This window comes from Taudactylus pleione, unplaced genomic scaffold (assembly GCF_031769625.1).
Source record: "Taudactylus pleione unplaced genomic scaffold, aTauple2 ptg000006l, whole genome shotgun sequence".
Taxonomy (NCBI): Eukaryota; Metazoa; Chordata; class Amphibia; order Anura; family Myobatrachidae; genus Taudactylus; species Taudactylus pleione.
Window position 1 is genome coordinate 10,572,156 of NW_028284409.1, and position 18,749 is coordinate 10,590,904.

General features: G+C 41.0%; 1 protein-coding gene across 7 annotated transcripts in view; it reads right to left on the reverse strand.

Moving 5' to 3' along the window:
• Positions 1 to 7,263: 7,263 nt before the first annotated feature.
• Positions 7,264 to 18,749, reverse strand: part of BCLAF1 (BCL2 associated transcription factor 1) — a 30,204-nt gene continuing 18,718 nt past the window's right edge. For 2 of the 7 annotated variants that reach the window (XM_088452481.1, XM_088452453.1), the window contains exons 8-12: positions 13,565 to 13,740; positions 10,861 to 11,011; positions 9,765 to 9,911; positions 8,956 to 9,150; positions 7,264 to 7,654 (exon numbers count right to left, since the gene is read on the reverse strand). In XM_088452481.1, the coding sequence (XP_088308607.1) occupies positions 7,649 to 7,654; positions 8,956 to 9,150; positions 9,765 to 9,911; positions 10,861 to 11,011; positions 13,565 to 13,740 (675 nt within the window). In that variant the 3' untranslated portion in view covers positions 7,264 to 7,648. Of the gene's footprint in view, positions 7,655 to 8,955; positions 9,151 to 9,764; positions 9,915 to 10,860; positions 11,012 to 13,303; positions 13,462 to 13,564; positions 13,741 to 18,749 lie in introns of those variants that run through there. The other 5 variants (XM_088452461.1, XM_088452450.1, XM_088452490.1 and 2 more) reach the window with 3 other exon arrangements.

Consider the following 18,749-nt stretch of genomic DNA (forward strand, 5'->3'; position numbering starts at 1 on the left):
TTTGATCTAAACTATTTGTTCAAACAACAGTTTTGGCCCATTATCCAGCATTTAGGAGCAAATTGCTGATTGTCATTTGCTTTCATACCTTACCAGATTGTCATTCCAACCAATCAACTAGTTGGCTGGTTGGACAGATAATCTTTAGATGTGTGGCCAGCTTTAGTGTTCTGTTGTTTCCCCAATGTATTTTGTGTGTTTTTCCATGTGATATGTATGTATCTTTACACTGAAGCAACAAAACTATTGGGTTACTCATAAGTTGCCAGGTGCTCTAGAAAAACAAATCATTCCATCCGAACAGTGTTCTCTGTCACAATCATAGTAGATGCCCACAGAGCGGGAGCTTTTATCTGTTTTATTTTTTTTTGTAAAGCTTCACAGAGTAACATATTTTTACTCTTTAATTCGTAAATGTTGTCTAATCGGTTAAGAAAAAAAAATATATAGATATTCTCTTAATGTGAACATTTTTACACTTAACATTCAATTTTTTTTTTTTTTTCAGTTAAATGGGGATGTATTGCTGCTGTTGGGATGCAGGTTGCCTTTTTTTTTTTTTATCTTCTATCCTCCTTCCAAGTGGTCACTCTTGGATGTTTCACAAACCAACCTGATGCTACAGTGACAATGGGGAGGGATGATTGTTGTTTTTTGGGGGTTTTTTTTTTATCATGGTTCGCATCAGTAATATTTTTGACTTGAGCAAAAAGACTAAAGCTGGCCACACATGGAAAGATTCTGTCCAACCAGCCAACTAGTTGATTGGTTGGAATGACAATCTGGTAAGGTATGAAAGCAAATGACAATCAGCAATTTGCTCCCAAACGCCAGAAAATGGACAAAAACTGTTTGAACAAATTGTTTAGATCAAACATTTAACAAACTTGTCTGACGACCATTTTCATCTGTTTTCTGGCATTTAGGAGCAAATTGCTGATCATCATTTACTCCCATACGTTACCAGATTTTCATTCCAACCAATTAACAAGTTGGATGCAAGTTGGTCTAGTGTGTGGCCAGCTTTACAGTATGTTCAGTTATAAAAATGCCACACACTGTTGTGTCAAAAGCTAAATACTGTAAGTTATCTTGTGAAAAAGATATCCTTAATTTATCCAGCAATACTTCCCAGTACTGAAACAATAGTTCTCTAACACTTAGGAGTCTATATGTATTTATAATTGTGGCACTTGCAATTAACATGGTATCGCTGCAGATATTTCCACTTTGAATGAAAATAGTCCCACTATGTACGAAACCAAACATGCAGGAACAACTCGCAATAACCGCTGTTGTCCTATAAGGGAATCTGCCACTGTGCACAATGTCCGCTTCCAGCACCAGCTCGAGGCTGCTGGAGAGGGGGTCAGAAGTTTTTACATGAATGTAAAAACCTCAGGCCTAAGTGGGGTGGGGAACCTTTTTTCTGCCGAGGGCCATTTTGATATATATAACATTACTTGTGGGCCCAGTGCAGGCCACGCCCCCTCCATTTTATGTCGGACTGTGACGGGGCCACAATCGCCAGTGATTACAGCAATGCCTGGAGCATCTTCATGATGCTCCGGGGAGCTGTAAGGTTAGCGGTGTGACCGTCTGAAGCATCCTAAGGACGCTCCAGGTGGCACTGCTGCATAGATTCTGGCTGCAGGGCCCCATTCTAGGCACCCTGGTATCGAGATGAGGCTAGCAGAAAAAAAGCTTTGAGGGCCAAACCGCATGACTCCGCGGGCCTTATACGGCCCCCAGGCCTGAGGTTCCCCTTCCCTGGTGTACACTAATAGGGACAAACTCCAAAAAGCTTTGCTTCTTGAAGTTTGGTACATTAAATAAAAAACAATGGGGACTGCAATCTGCAGTGGTAATTAGCACTCTCCTAGAGATTTGTGAAATGTACCGGAATATTAGACTGTTGGCCCACAGCAATTATTCATAAAATTATGCAGAAACTGAAGTTTCTAAATTTTTATGAAAAAATGCTTGATAAATAGGCATCTTAACAACAATCCATGGTTTTCGGAGTTTAAAAGACCTCTTCATGACATCTGATATACACTACTGAATTGTCTGTTCTTATCTGAACAATTATGTTCTAAAGATAACATGTTTTTAAATGAACAGCCTTACAGACCTTGTACACACTAGAAAATGTACATGACATTTGCTCATCACTTCCACTGCAGCAGGCCAGATCAGATTAACGGGTTTTTAAACAATAATTGGCCCTATGTGCTGTGTACACACTGCAATAATTGGAAGCTTATTGGCTGTTCAGTCCAATAATTGCATAGTGTGTATCAAGCTTTCCTGTACAAATGTATCAAGTCTGTTTTCATTGTAAAAATTACCCTGTATAAAGGTCTGTAATAAACAATACTGTATGGGTTGTATTATTACTTTTTTTTTTTTTCTTCTAATTTAGTGTGAATTTGTTCTGATCACTTCTGCCAAATGTGGCCTTTTCTCTAGTACACAGGTTCTCAAACTCTGTCCTCAGGACCCCAAACAGTGTATGTATTCCAAGTCTCCTCACAGAATCACAAGTGAAATAATTAACTCCACCTGTGGATCTTTTAAAATGTGAGTAATGACTGCACCTGTGCACCTGCTGGGTGGAGTGCTGAGGACCGAGTTTGAGAACCACTGCTCTAGTGTGTACTTCTAAGTAAGGGCCATTGAATCAAAGGTTGCTTCCCTACGCATTCAGTGATGCACTTAATATGGCGTTTTCCTCGCAGCCTTAGGAGCTTCTATGTGCAGCTTTAGACTTGCTAGTTTTTAGTGCGACAAAGTATCATGCGCGTCCTCGTACTCTATTAGAAATCAGCGAAAATGGGACCCAGGAAAACTGTAACATGCGAAAAGTACTGTCAGTTTTGGCAAATTCAGCCTGACACCCCCGAAACGATGCACAGACATTGGGGGTCACTATAGATACCTTCAGCAGGGGTATTTGGGTTTCTTAAATGTTCTCAATAGCTGCAATTTAGCATCTTTGCATAAATGGGTGCGTGATGCTGTAGAGCCCATCTCCTTGGTAGACTTATTTCTGGACATCTTAAGAGTTGCAAAAATTCCCCCACAGACCCAAATAAGTAAGGGTATGTAAAGCAAAAAAAGGGCCATTAGACAGAGTCAGATAAATATATCTATCCCTCTGTCTATATGATCTAATGAGAGTTATGGTAAAACTTACCTTTGTTAACTCTCTTTCTTCAAAGCCCATAAAATCCACAAGGAGACCTTGGGGGTGTAGGTGGTGGATGAGGACACCATGCACCACGCAGTTAAAGCTTTAAGGTGCATGCACACGTAAAGATTTTCTGTCCAACCATCCAACTAGTTGCTTGGTTGGAATGAAAATCTGGTAACGTATGGGAGTATATGATGATCAGCAATTTGCTCCTAAATACCAGAAAACATGAAAACGGTTGTTCAGACAAGTTTGTTAAATATTTGATCTTGACAATTTAGTCAGTATTTGTCCATTTCTCTGGCGTTTGGGAACAAATTGCTGATTGTCATTTGCTTTCATTCCAACCAATCAACTAGTTGGGTGGTTGGACAGAAAATCTTTACGTGTGTACCCAGCCTTAGCTCCCAGGATGCACCGTTCCATCCCCCTATACCCCACCCCCAAGCCAGAGGCACCTCAGGTCATGATAAGCCGGAGGAGAAGAGTGAAGGAAGACTGGTACAAGAATCACACTCATGGAGGAGACTGGAAACTAGTAACAACTTTTGACTGGAACCCAGGGCGAGTTGAAGTACTGCCCTATCCTGGTGGAAAATAAGAAATGGAGAGCGACCCTAAATCGGACACTCTTCTGACGCTATAGCCAGAAGAAAAAAAAAAAGTGTCTTTGCTGTTAACCACTTGAGTTCCACAGAATCCAGGGCTTCAAATGACAAATCCCAAGGAGCCACTGGAGGGACAAAGGGAGGTTGAATCCAGAGGACACCTTGGAGGAAGGTGTGGATATCCAGTAGTGGAGCAAGCCTACGCTGGAACCAAATGGATAGAGCAGAGACATGCATTCTCAGTGAGACCAGGCGGAGTCCTAGGTCCAATCCAGCTTGAAGGAAGGCCAGGACCTTGGAAATCCTAAACACCTGGGGGGTCGTAGCATCTGGTACGACACCATTGGAAATATGTATGCCACACTCCGAGTAGAGGCTGGCTTATGCGCTCTGAGCAGTTTTAAATACAGCGCTAGAGAAACCTTTGGGACCTCAGGAGGGTTATCTCAAGAGCCACGCTGTCAAAGACAGACGGTCCAGCTAAAGGCAAGGACCTCGAGACAACAGGTCCAGTCGTTGAGGCAGTAGGAACGGAGTGTCGAACGAGACTCCGAAGATCTGAGTACCAATGACGCAATGCAAAGGTTAGTTGCAGATGGCGGTGAAGCACCTCTGGGGAACCTGCTGAGAGCAGGAGGTTGTCCAGGTATGGTATAGCAGTCTGACACCCTGACCACGCAGGTGGGCCGCCATGATAGTCATAATTATTGGTAAACAGCCGTGGATAGTCCAAAGGGTAGAGCCTAAAATTGGAAGTGTTGCTGTAGTATAGCAAACCGGATATATTTCGCTGATGAGAGGGCACTGTAGGTATGCGTCCTGAATATCCAGAGATACCATAAAGTCCCCAGGCTCCATAGCTAGTATGATGGAGCGTAGGGTTTCCATCCTGAACCTTGGCACCTTGAGGAATTTGTTCAAGGATCTGAGGTGGAGGATAGGCCGATGAAACCCATTTGGCTTCTGAACCAGAAAAAGAATAACAACCCGTCCCTTGCTGAAATAGTGGGACTGGCACAATTACCCCTGCTTGCAAGGACTGTATGGCTTTCTGCATTTGTAAGGCCTTTTTCGCGTCTGAAGGAGGGCCTGTGTAGAAAAACTGGTGGGGAGGCCGTCTGAGAAATGGGAGGGCGTACCCGTGAGAGACCACTTCTCTTACCCAAGCATCCGTGGTGGTTTGACACCAGCACTGCCTAGGAAAGGACTGGCCTTTAGGCTTTCCTTGAGGACTAAAGGACTTAAAAGATGTAGTCTGAGGCCTTGTAGTAGAAGTTGCTGAAAGCAGAAATGCAATTTTTGATACTGGCAATGTGGTTACAATCTTGTCAAGGTCTGGGCTAAACAAGATCTCCCCATTATAGGGTAATCCTTCAAGGCCTTTCTTGGAATCCGCATCTGCCTTCTATGAGCACAGCCAAGACTCTGGATGCCAGTCTCCTAACCTCCAATGTTGCTTCTCCAATATAGGAAGCTGCATCTCGAATATGAGCAACAAAAGACATCTGATCACTAGAAGCCTCTGAGGGAAGAGAGTCTTCAAGTGCATCAGCCCAGCTCTCTATTGCTTTAGCCAATCTGAGAGTTGCGTGGACTGTGATGAGAACGCAGGACGCTTACTGGGTAGGGGCTTCTTACCTTGCAACTTGGTTTGAAAGGCATTAGATGTAGCCACCAGACTCTGCACAGAGTTAGAGAGTACGTCTACCCATGGTGGGTGCACACGAGATACCTGTATCGCCTGAACCTCTTGTGGCCACCCCGAAGGGGGACTTATAGCCTGCTGCAATAGCCCCATAGGGGGAATTACATCCAGAACCACAATGCGGTCCGCAATAGTGGCCAGTACCTGAGAAGAGGAAGCCTGGGGGGTCTGATGAGCCTGGTGGAGTATAACACTTAATACATAACCCATCTTCTATCAAATCCTCCTCACTTAAGCCTGCAGCACATAATTTGCATGATAGCAGTATGGGTGCTGATGCCTACTTGTTACCCTTGCCTTTGCTAGACATAGCTGCAGAGTAAATGGCACACAATATAGTACTGGGTATAATGTAACCACTGTGTATGTAGGATACTAGTAGGAATGCAATATACTGGTCCCCTCTTATGCTTGGGTAAGCTGCAGGAGCACACAGCCCAAATATGGCGCAGTGCAACGAGCTGTATGTGACAAACCTCACAAATACTTAGTTCTATAGATGTGAGGCACAGAAAAAACTCTGAATACACCTGTATGTTAGGGCAAAGTCAGAAAAAAAAGGGAAAAAGATATATGCTGACAGTATAGAGAAATAGACAGGCACCGCTAGCATAAGTCACATACAATGCAGAAATAACAGAACTGCAAACTGGCATTACAATCAACTACACAGACTCAAGTGTCTGGTAGACTATAGCGCTACATACACTGACTACAGGGAGAGGTATGTAGGGGGGGACCAGACCCTGCGTATCCCTGAGAGTGCTGTGGCTGTGCCTGGAGAAAATGGCCGCCGAAGACCTCAGAAGGGGCGTGGTCAGAGAGCAGCTTAGGGAAGCAAAACCTCAGAGGAATGGCACCCTGAGCTGAGGGGCCGCACCGCTTTAATGGGGAAAGCCGACGTTCCCATATTGATTGTTTACCCACCAGGAGGCTGGATTCCCGCTCCATATGTACCCTGGTGGTCTAGTGTATCACGATGGACGGAGCTTGTGTCCACATTCAGCGTCTCCGGTCTGTCCCATGAGACCGGAGGTATGATTGCCAATGCGTGGGTCACAGCTAGTGATGACCCGCCTGACCTGTCTCCTTGTGCGTCCGGGTTGCCGTTTGGGTCTGTCCGCGGGGCTAGCTAGCGAAGACCCCGGGATGCCGGCCCAATTCCCCAGCCAAAACTGGAGTTGCGGCGCCCAGAGGGGTGATGGAGCGGCAGCGCAGATGTCCTGTGGACAGGAGCCTGAGATTGTGATTAATTTCATTAACTATTTGGTGCCCAGTCTCTCCTCACCATGCAATACTCCTAGTGTCGTCATCCCTGTGCCCCCTAGTGGAGGAAGTATGACCCTTCCCTATCTTATGAAGGATGTTGTTGTACCAGTTTGTTCATCTGTAATGTACTATCAACTACAACACTCAGATTGTCACAATATTTGTTTAAATCAAGTGTTTTCTGTTTTTGTTTGTTTTTTTTTTTTGGGGGGGGGGGTACATACTTTAGTAAAGAAAAAATGTTAGTCATGGGGTTTGGCGATGGCTTGCCTTTTATGTACACAGCTTTTAGAATATTTCAAGGAATAGTGGATTAACACATTGTAGTTTATCTCACAGCACTTGGCAAAATGCTGTTTAATCAGTGGTGTGAGAGGAGCAACGCATACCAGTTTACACAGCACATGCAATGGGTGACACCTATAACCAGCATCAACTTTGCAAAATAAAATCCAAGCAAAAATAAAACTTGTACCAGAAAAGAGTCATAGGTTCAGGAAATATATTTGTAACAATCTGTTACAACGGCAAACTTTCTAGCTGTTCAAAGTGAGTTTTCCGTTTATCAGTTGAGAGAAAGAAGAAAATGAAGCCGTTCACGATCATTAGATCAGTCCATGGCAGATACACACAGGATTAACAGAAACACTTAAAATCAGATTGATAAAACTTGTCATTTCAAACACCAGCAATTATATGTACCAGTTTATTCTGGACTCTCATTGGCATAAATTTACTCCACGCCAAACTAATGTTCTTTAAAACCAAATGTCACTTGTTATTTAGCAACAGAACTAAAATACAACTCAGATGTTGATCTAGTGATTTTATAAGAAGGTAACTTGTGGTACCAATCTTCTTCCAGATGCATCACTCCTGTGAAGTAAACACAATATTTTATTATTTATTACCAGCTATACATATCACACATACATATTCTGCAACGCTTTAGAGAATATTTGGCCACTCATATCAATCCCTGTCCCAGTGGAGTTTACAATCTATATTCCATACCACATGTACACACACATCCATATACACTAGGGTTAATTTTCCTACCAGTATATTTTTGGGATTGTGGGAAAGATACACTATTCCCTCTATAAAAAGTACTCTTACTTGGTGAAGACTTGAACATTATATGCAAGTTGGTTTAATTAAGAGCAGCTACTAACATGCAATTGTGTATATAAAAATTACAAGAAATGAGTGGAACTGAAATTAAGATTAAAGTAACAGTAAACCTTGCAAAACATTTCCCAGGCCCCTTCCACCATGCATATATAATTGCCCCCTCATCCTTTGTCGGTAAATGCAATAATAAAATGTTTCTCCAAAACGGCTCAAAGGGGGTAGAGATTCAATTGTTTATTGGGCGCCCGTTAGTACTGACCGCCTGACAGAGCTATTCAATTGTTGCTCTGATTGGGCGTGGCGGCCCAGATTTCTACTTTCACCGTCCTGAGGTGGAGAGCAGAATTTGACGAAAAGTCGGCTGTCTAGGCATGGTACTTTAGACTGGTTTAGCCACTTTACGGTGGGGAGTTGCAGTGCAGCGCTCACCACTGGTGAGCAGATGGTGTACGCATGCGCACGGCCTTTGTTCACAGTGATGGGAGCTTGGCGGCAGAGTGATGAAATTGGGGGGGGGGGGTCTTAAAGGCTCACCCCTTTTTGGACGTGCGAGAGAGTGCCCTTTCTATGGTCCGGCGCCCTACAAATCCACAGTCCTAAGTGGGGTTGAAAGATCAGGCTGCACAACAATGTGTGGCCAGGGTAAAATTTTAGCCCACTATGAGTAAAGCCTCCCCATCTTTTATAGCACGCCACATTTACTTCAAATATAAATAACTCAATCTTTAAATTGATAGAATTCAATTACTTATCACCAATCAGATGAGTTCATTTTCATAAATTCACAATCATTTTGTCCGCAGTGTTCTTTCAAGCAAAAGATGCCTCAACAGTATAAGTTTAAACATGATGCTTTACCATCATATTTTAAAACTTATACTGCCGACATGATTACAGTGCTTTAACTAACACTAGATCATCTCGACATCACATTGCAGACAAACCGATTGTCGACATTGTGACTGTGGGCAAAGGATACCAATCCCTCTACCAAGAGGACAATGTATGAACCTAGCAAACAAAAATGAATAAACTATATCTACCTTTTCATCTTTGCGTCTATCTTCTATTGCTTCATCTTCATCATCTATAAGACCATCTCCTTGGTACTTGTCATGTGTCCATTTTGGGCTGCTCCCTGACTTTTTAAAAGGAAACCGTCCCCTACCACGTTGGAAGTTGCCACGTCCCCTAGCTCTCCTTGCCCAGTAATCCACTCCATCGTCTCGGTCATCATGCTAGACCAACAAATAACCCAGATTATTTTGCAGTCCACAAGTACTCTTTATGATGCATGTGTGTTACTGACGAAGATGTATTCAACATAACATCAAATTGTTATGTATTTGTATTGTTCCAAACAACCTAAATTTGCAATTCTTACACAAATGTAAATATTAAATTTTCAATTGTTAAAAAAAAAATATGAAGTAAACTTGCTTTGAGCTTAAACTTAAGCTCTGTGTAGAGATGTGATCTTGTCAACAGGGTGAAGAAAACATACTTGGGATCAGAATAATTGAACATATAATGAAGTATCATTTGCCTTTAATGGATTTTAATGCCACATGGAATACGACCATTACACCGATTACAGAATGCTTACCAAAAACATAACTGAATATATCCCCATAAAAAAAAAATATTGTATGCATTCTATTTTGCCTTATAACAGCACAAACTGCATGACTCATTATTCCACCAAGTCTGAAAACTAGAGCACAGTAGCTGGCGTGGGTGTGTTTTTTGTTTTTTTTTAAATCTGAAACATGGGCAACTGCTCATGTTATAATTATGTATATATAGTATTTTTGGCAGTCTGTTCATGCAAAGGAAAACCTTGAACACCCACCAGGAAGTATTTCTTGCTTTTAGGAGTATATTCTGGATCCCACTCCTCCTCTTTAGATCGCTTTTGAAAAGTTGGTGCTGTATTCACAGGAGCAGTACTTGTTCCAGCAAACACCCCTCGCGCGCGGCCTCTGCCTCTAATTCGGAACTGCTAAACAATTGGTTTAATTGGTGAAGTGTTCCCTTTAAACATGGCAAAGATGATTGCTTGGTCAGTCTATGTGTCTAATGTAACTGCTGACAAAAAGTAGCATATAAGACAACAAATAACATGCCTTGGCTCTTTTTTGCTGAAGACAATGGATTCAGAATTTACAATTTAAGCCATTAATAATACAGAGCATACTTAAAGACAATAGTCCCCCATATGCTTTAACCTAAAATATGTAACAAAAAAAAGAAAATCTACATTAAAATTGTTACACTGGTTTATTATACTGGTCCAGGTAAATGACTGTGCTACATAGCATTTCATATAATATAAGCTGTACTTATTAACAAACAAAAAACCTTACAACTGTATGGAGCAGACAGCATTCCTCTAAATGAATAGAGGAAATAAAAAGCAATGTGCTGGTAAAATATTACACACAATGATGCTATAAATGCTTGCTTTTTGCTGTAGTTGCCATGCTCTGAAACTGAGGTAGCTAATGGAAGAGAAAAAAACAAAAATGATGGATGTGGGACAAAAAAGAAAAAGAAAAAAAAAAGAAAAGAAAGCATTCCTGTCTTTTATTGCCATGGTTCATGTTCTCTTGAAATGAAAACATCAGTTGTGCATGAAATAGAGCAAGTTGAATTCTGCATCACCTGAACACATCATACATGAATGCGCTGCATGGTGATCAAGCCAGAGAGAAAGAATGATTACACAGGTCCACCCCCTCATCATCAGGGAGGAGGAAGGGATAAGGACCTACTGTGTGTATATAAGTGGATGTATTGGAAAAGTTTGCTGTTTGATTAGACCTTCAGCAAATGAAAGGTAAATTAATAATAGAAGCCCTGTTGTTGACATCACATATCTATACCCCTAAAATATATATGACAAAAAAAAAATGTATATATATAAAAAAAGTTATTTTAACACTTACAAATGTGCCTCTGGGCCTGCTGATTCCTGGAAAACCTGGGTATTCTTTGGGATCTACAGGGCCTTTGAACTCCTCATCTCTGCTTTCCTTCTTGTTGTCCTTATCATCATCGGATGGAGGAGGAGAGGGCTCATGGTCTTTTCTTCTTTTGCTGTAAAAGAAAATTATAAAACACACATACAAAACTCTTAAAATGAAAAAACAAAACAAAAGTAAAATATATTCAGACAAAAAGGAAAATTATGTTTTATTTTCAATGTCAATATAGATCATCTATGAAGGTAATTACAATGCATGCCCTCTTACTATAACACCACCACCCGCGCTTACCCACCAGGTAGGTTCTATGCAAAAATTGTATTTATTAACCAACAGTCTCCATGACACCAGTCCCGACCCATTTAAGATTACATTTATAATAGGCTTATCCAATTTTACTTGTACTTTAATGTACAGTACTACATAACTGGGTTTTTGGGATGTAGGGGAGTCCCTTTTTCCTTTTTCTTGTTTAATGCATGATGTACATATTGCATGGTACTCTGCATACAAAATACTGAAAGTAATGGCGTGTGCTTTTATGGATACTGTTTTATTGTGTAGGTTGCATTATTACTGATAAAATATACAAAAGTAGGTGCTTGTCAAAATGCTATGTACAGCAGCCTTTAAAAATGCCTAAATCACAAGAAATGTACTGGCCCAATAAGAGACTGGCAGACAGAACTAAAACTACTTAAAAGGTAGGAATCATTCCGCTTTCAAACACGCCCTAATGTTCCCAGATATGCTCCAGGAACGTGCATCCATTATCTTTAATGGAACAGTCATTTAAAAAATAAAAGCTGAGAATAGGGGATTATTTTTTTAAGATCAGGTCAGCTACAGGTGTAGAAGAGTACTGCCTTTGTTTACATGTTCATGGTTGCAACATGAGGGTATACGCCACCTATATAAGAGCACAGATTGTTGGAGTGATTGAGTAGATTTCTTTGAGCACAAAAAAAAATTAATGATCAGACTAAGGCCCATATGCAATTAGAGACGAAAAGCCGCGATCGTCGAAAAGTTTACCGATGTGCGGTCTTCCCCTGTTTCAGAAGTATCGCACTACTCAATTCCAGGACGTTTTCCCCTAGGTGAAAGCTCCATAGGCAAAAACAGGCGAAAAAGTTTCTCCACCAAAAGGCAAGAGAAAAAGTAAAAAATCCCCCCCCTCCCCCCCTAATGACTAATTAGGCAAAAATAATAATTCATAAATACCCCCTAAAAAAGCCATGTCATTTTTGGGGTGAAAATGCAAAGTGTGTTTGAAAAAGTACTAGGATAGGTATTTTGGGTTGCTCTATGGATGGGACAGGTGTTTTTGGAATTGCAGGAGACTGCAGCAGGTTTGTTTTTTTTTTATTTATTCAGCACTTTACAAACCCCAAAATATACTAGTATCCATTTACATGAACCTGCAATTATTTTTCATAAAAGACATTACTTAATATCATTTTTCAACACTTATGCAAATATGCATATAACAGCCCTTTGACTCAAAATAAGAACCCAAATTACTTTTATTATGGCTGATAATACACTTTATATTGATTCCCCGAGTGAATTAGGCTTTATTGGGGTTACAGAATGATTTCCCCCCCAAAAAATGGACCATTTCGCCAGTTCCACTATTCGCTGCCATCGCTCATATGCGTTTTCACCTGTTTTACAATTGAATAGGGCGAAAAGTGGGTGTGCGCACTGAGTAAGCAAGCAAAAACTTGCCTCAAAATACATGAAACTTTTCGCCGATCTCGGCTTTTCGCGACTAATTGAGTCCGGCACTAAATGGGAAGCAGGATGCCGGAGGTCAAAATATTGTCGCCGAAATGCTGCAGTCTGCATTCTGATCACCAGCATCCTGACCGCCTGGATCCTATACCCAACCCAACTAAGTAGACTGCATCCTCTGTTACATGTTTCGCTCCTTGCTGTGTAGCAGTGATTGCAATGCTTCTTTTGATCCCTTGTACTGCTCACAAATTGTAACCAATACATTTAAGGAAAAATGTAAGGATTCATATGACATTTTCTTTATATTGATAAAATTTTCTATACACACATCCATAGTTTCATTCAAATTTGTCAACATTGAAAAAAATTAAAACTAAATACTAGCTGACGTTCTACGAATCTGTCAACTTATTGTCTGAAATTAAACAGAAAAAAAACTCATGTTTCCAAAGTAAATATATTAATATCCTTCCCCGCAGCAATGGCAAACAGCCAGAAATGAGAAGTTCAAAATACTTTGTATTTCTTCTACAAAATACACACTTTTTTTCTTCTTTGGAAGGAATTACATTGAGAAATCAACAGCAATCAGTGATTCTGTTCGTACTGCGGTGTCATGAGTGGAAAAAATGCGGAATCAAGCATAACGAACCAAAGTTCTTACACAAACGGGTTCTAGAAATGCACTGCACTGAAGTCCAACTTCCTGATGTTGCCTGGACAATAGGACACAATAATTTGTCATATTTTTCAGTTAGCTTGCTATTCCAAAGTTTTTGTCCTCATCCACCATTAGTCGTGTAAAAGACAAATACATTTTTGCTGTAAAACAAACAATTGTGGTTGTTTACATGAAACAAATCTTTGATAGAGACTTATTTAAAGCAACGCATTCAGTTTGTTGCTAGACAGGCATTCTGCTTACTTGTCATCCTTGAAAAATTTGAATTCTTTTAGCTCTTTCTGTGGCTTTTCGCGCTTGCGAGAATCACTCGATTCCCGAGAGCCTTTTGAATCTCCGCGTTCTTTACTGCGCTCCTTCCGACGACGGTCGGAATCACCTCTCACATCAATCAAGCTGCTCTTTAGCTTTTTTTCTACCTGCAAACATTAGTGAGGTTTTAGGAGATTAACATAACCTAATAGTATTTCGCAAATTTAAAGCCACAAAATAAACATCTTTATGCAATGTGTCAAAGAAACAATACCTGCATATACCAATAGGTAAACATTAGAAAGAATGTAGGCAGAATAGTTAGATCATCAGCTTTACATTACTGAAGGGGTGATGGCAAATAAGAGAAAGCAATATTAGAATCACTATATGTTATTGTTTCTTTGTGCACAGTATATACCTAATGACAAGTGAGTAGTACTATAAACAGATGGTGTTCTAAAGATGAATGCTAGATCATAGCGTGGTGTACTTATATGCTGCTGTGTGATTTCAAATTTGTTTTTTCTTGGTAAAGAAATAGGGCAATCATAATACCATTTGTCTGTTACCCTGGACAATATGGCATATACCAAGTGCGAGCTTATTCCTTTTCTATTTTGTTTCCACATATTGCCTAATGTTATGCTAGCTGCTGTAACCTTTTAAGGGCTAATTAGGTGTGGTTAAAAAAAACAGCCCACTGCTCCTGAAGAAAACACCTGCAGCACAGAGATTGGATATTTGTTTTAATGTACGCACCATAAAATCCTTTCCTTGTCACCCATCTGGGGGACACTGCATAACTGACACTGCGTCGGATGGGCTGGGCCACAGGAGTAGGAACTAGAAAGTTAATCTGATTGGCTCCGCCCTCCACTTAACCACTCCTGCTTCCCTGAAGCCTTAGTTCTCTAACAAAGCTGTTTGGAGGAGCAAATTTGCACCACTCTAATTATAACCATAAACTGAACAAAAACAGAAAAGACAGGAAAAGGAGGGATTGCAGTGTCCCCCAGATGGATGACAAACATTTTTTTATGGAGAGTACATAAAGAAAATCCAATTTTCTTATCATCCGATCAGGGGGACACTGCTAAGCTGACACTGGGATTTCCCAAAGCAAGTCTAACAGGGGGAGGGCAAGGCCACACTCAACACACGGTGGTCGAAACCAGCCTCGGCACAACTGCCACCCTACACAACTGTTCCACTGAAGCACAATGGCAAACCGCCCAAGAGGCCCAGACAGCACGCATTCAATGTCTTTGTAGCGAAGTAGGAACTGGCACATCAGAGAACAAATATGTCTGACTAATACCTGCCATCACTCATTTAGCAACAGAATGCTTAGATGTTAGTCAGCCAGCCACGCTTAGGAGCATCCACCAGCACTAAGAGAATCAGTACGACAGAAACCAGAGGTACGATGAATGTAAATTCTTAATGATCTCACCACATCTAAGCGATGAAGCAAAGAATTGGAAAAAGAACCAGGAAAAGAAGGGAGGACTATGTCCTGTTCAGGTGAAACTTGGACACTACCTTAGGCAAGAATGACTTAGTCCAAAACACCACTATCAGAATGAAAAATATTTAAGGAAGGCGTACAAGATAGCTGCCAATTCTGATATCCTTCTAGCCGAAGCAATGGCTAGAAGGAAAGCAACCTTCAAGGTAAGGTAGTGCAACTGAAGAGATTCAAAAGGTGGTTTTTGAAGAGCATCCAGGGCCGAATTTAAATTCCAAGGAGGGACAGGAGCAATGTAAGGTGGGTGGATGCACAACACCCACTGCAGAAAAGGCTGCACCACTGGATTAACACTAAACGCATCTGAAAAAGCACAGAAAGGGCAGATACCTGCCCCTTTAAAGACAGGCTTAGTCCTTTTGACAGTCCATATTGCAAAAAAGGCAAGACAAGAGAGACTGAAGACATTGGCCAAAAGGTGATGACATTCACACTGGATAAAGGTGGAAAAAGATACCCCAGTCTGAAAGACCAAGAAACTGACAGACTACAAAGTCAACCGAGGGTCCCTGGACCATGCTAGATTGCCAACTACTTGTTGAGGAGAGAGGCCATTAGGTCTATAAATGGGCATACCCCAAAGGCCTGCTATGGCCTGAAAAACTTACTGATAGCTCCCACTCTCCCAGGTGCACTGAATAACAACTTAGAAATTAAGTCTCCCAGTTCTCTACCCCAGGAAGGCGGATGGCCGATATCGCAGGTACCCAGGCCTCTGCCCAAGAAAAGATCTGAGCCACCATCCAACATAGCCTGGCAACTCAGAGTGCCTCCCAGCCGATTGATACACCACCGTAGTGGCATTGTCCGATTGAATAAGAACCAGCTTGTAAAAGCCAGACTCACTGCTCTTAGTGTCGCAGTGTTGATTGGGAGCAGTTTCCCAAAGAAAAAGTGCAGGAATATTCTCACACACAGTGTTATCGGGCCAATTGACAAAAAACATCTTTAATAGCAAAATGAAAAGTTCTAGTAACACAGCTCTCAATACCAGTGAGTGCAATATAAAAATATAAACAGCCTGTAAAGTACAGACCGCACTCCTTTGATAAGCCCCTAAACAACAACAACCCCCCCCTCACCCACATAGCCTACAACCACTAAAACCCACTCAGCAGTCTGATTGTCAGGCTCTGCAGCACTGGCTTGGTGCAATGGCGTTTCAGCGTCCCATCTGACACATGACCGAGTAAGGGGCGGGGCTTATCTCTGCCTAAGAACTGGTCATATTTTATTAACCATTTCTAAACAGCAGCAGTATTTTTATCCTTCAATATTGATTCTATATTAAAGAATTAGGGAAGATTGAATGTATACTGGTCAGGGCTACATATAGCTAAAGAATAGCTTAAAAGGAATTTTCTTTGATCTGTACTAATATTGAGCTTTTGGCCAGAGCTGCTTTGATTTAGGTCCATTCCTCATCACCAGGGCCTAAAGTCTTAGCTGCATCTCTCTTCTCAGCCAATTCATGAGCATCTTTTAGAAGAGTATAGAAATTAGACCTTTAGAGGTAAGGTTATGACGCCACAGGGATTCCAATAAGGAGCACTGTACTGTTAGGTTGGTATTCAGTAGAGTTATAAAAGTGTCTATGTTGTAGGTACTCAGTAAAATACACCATGTGGCACTGAGAATTGAGAGCAAAGCTCTGCGAAATCTCAAAAAGAGCACGAGAGCAAGGTCTGGTGGAAGTTATTATGTGCGGTGCATCTGTGAAAAGATGAATGGTCTAGTCCTGGGGAGTGATTAGTTTTCTAAAAAGGAAGCACTGTACATATCGATGTAAAGATTCCGCTACATTATTTGAGGGAAGAAAGTAGTCATATGAAAACAGCTTAGAGAGACTGGAGAAATGTACCAAGAGAAGATGAAAGGACCACAAGAAGATAGTAAATAAATGTACAACACATTAGTAAGATGATTGATGTTAAGCTTTTCCTAAACTAAAATCAAATCTGCATATTATAATTAAGTAAATCAGATCTAAATGATAATTTATGTTATTTTAGTACCTGAAAACAATCCCATGCAGTAACATCACCAAAAACCCAAAATTAGGATTCCATTAATGTGCCAAGGATTTGGCAGGGACAAAATGTTACTATGACCCACAACTGGTGTATTTTTTTATATTTCCCTACAAACCAGATGCTTTGTCTGACCCTTGAAGGTTCCTCATTCAGACTGCACATAGAAGCTGAAATGTTCCATGATTCTGAATGTCAGATGAACCTGCTTAAAAGTGATATATATACATCATCACTAGAATTAAGAGCACAATCGGTGGTAAACTGCCTTCCATAAATATACCATTACTGCGTGTGACAACTTTTTGTTTTATATATTGGCTCTAGAGCAAAACTGTAGCATTCACAAAGTTAACTACATACAGTCAGGTGTATAAATATTGGGACATTGACAGAATTTTCATAATTTTGGCCTCTGTTCACCACCACAATGGCTTTGAAATGAAACAAACAAGATGTGCTTTAACTGCAGACTTTCAGATTTAATTTGAGGGTAATTACATCCAAATCAGGTGAACGGTGTAGGAATTACAACGGTTTCTATATGTGCCTCCCACTTTTTAAGGGGCCAAAAATAATGGGACTATCAACTCAAAAGCTATTTCATGGACAGGTGTGGGCTATTCCCTCATTATTTCATTATCAATTAAGCAGGTAAAAAGGTCTGGAGTTGATTCTAGGTGTGACATTTGCATTTGGAATCAGTTGCTGTCGACTCTCAATATGAGATCCAAAGAGCTGTCACTGTCAGTGAAGCAAGCCATCATTAGGCTGAAAAATCAAAACAAACCCATCAGAGATAACAAAAACATTAGGTGTGGCCAAATCAACTGTTTGGAACATTCTTAAAAAAAAAAAGAATGCACCGGAGAGCTCAGCAACACCAAAAGACCCGGAAGACCACGGAAAACAACTGTGGTGGATGACAGAAGAATTATTTCCCTGGTGAAGAAAAACCCCTTCACAACAGTTGGCCAAATCAAGAACACTCTCCAGGAGGTAGATGTATATGTGTCAAAGTCAACAATCAAGAGAAGACTTCACAAGAGTGAATATAGAGGGTTCACAACAAGATGTAAACCATTGGTGAGCCTCAAAAACAGGAAGACCAGATTAGAGTTTGCCAAACAACATCTAAAAAAGCCATTACAGTTCTGGAACAACATCCTATGGACAGATGAGACAAAGATCAACTTGTACCAGAGTGATGGTAAGAGAAGAGTATGGAGAAGGAAAGGAATTGCTCATGATCCAAAACATACCACCTCATCAGTGAAGCATGGTGGTGGTAGTGTCATGGCGTGGGCATGTACGGCTGCCAATGGAACTGGTTTCCTTGTATTTATTGATAACGTGACTGCTGACAAACACAACAGAATGAATTCTGAAGTATTTCGGGCAATATTATATGCTCATATTCAGTCAAATGCTTCAGAACTCATTGGACGGCACTTCACAGTGCAGATGGACAATGACCTGAAGCATACTGCAAAAGCAACCAAAGAGTTTTTTAAGGCTAAAAAGTGGAATGTTATGCAATGGCCAAGTCAATCCCCTGACCTGAATCCGATTGAGCATGCATTTCACTTGATGAAGACAAAACTGAAGGGAAAAT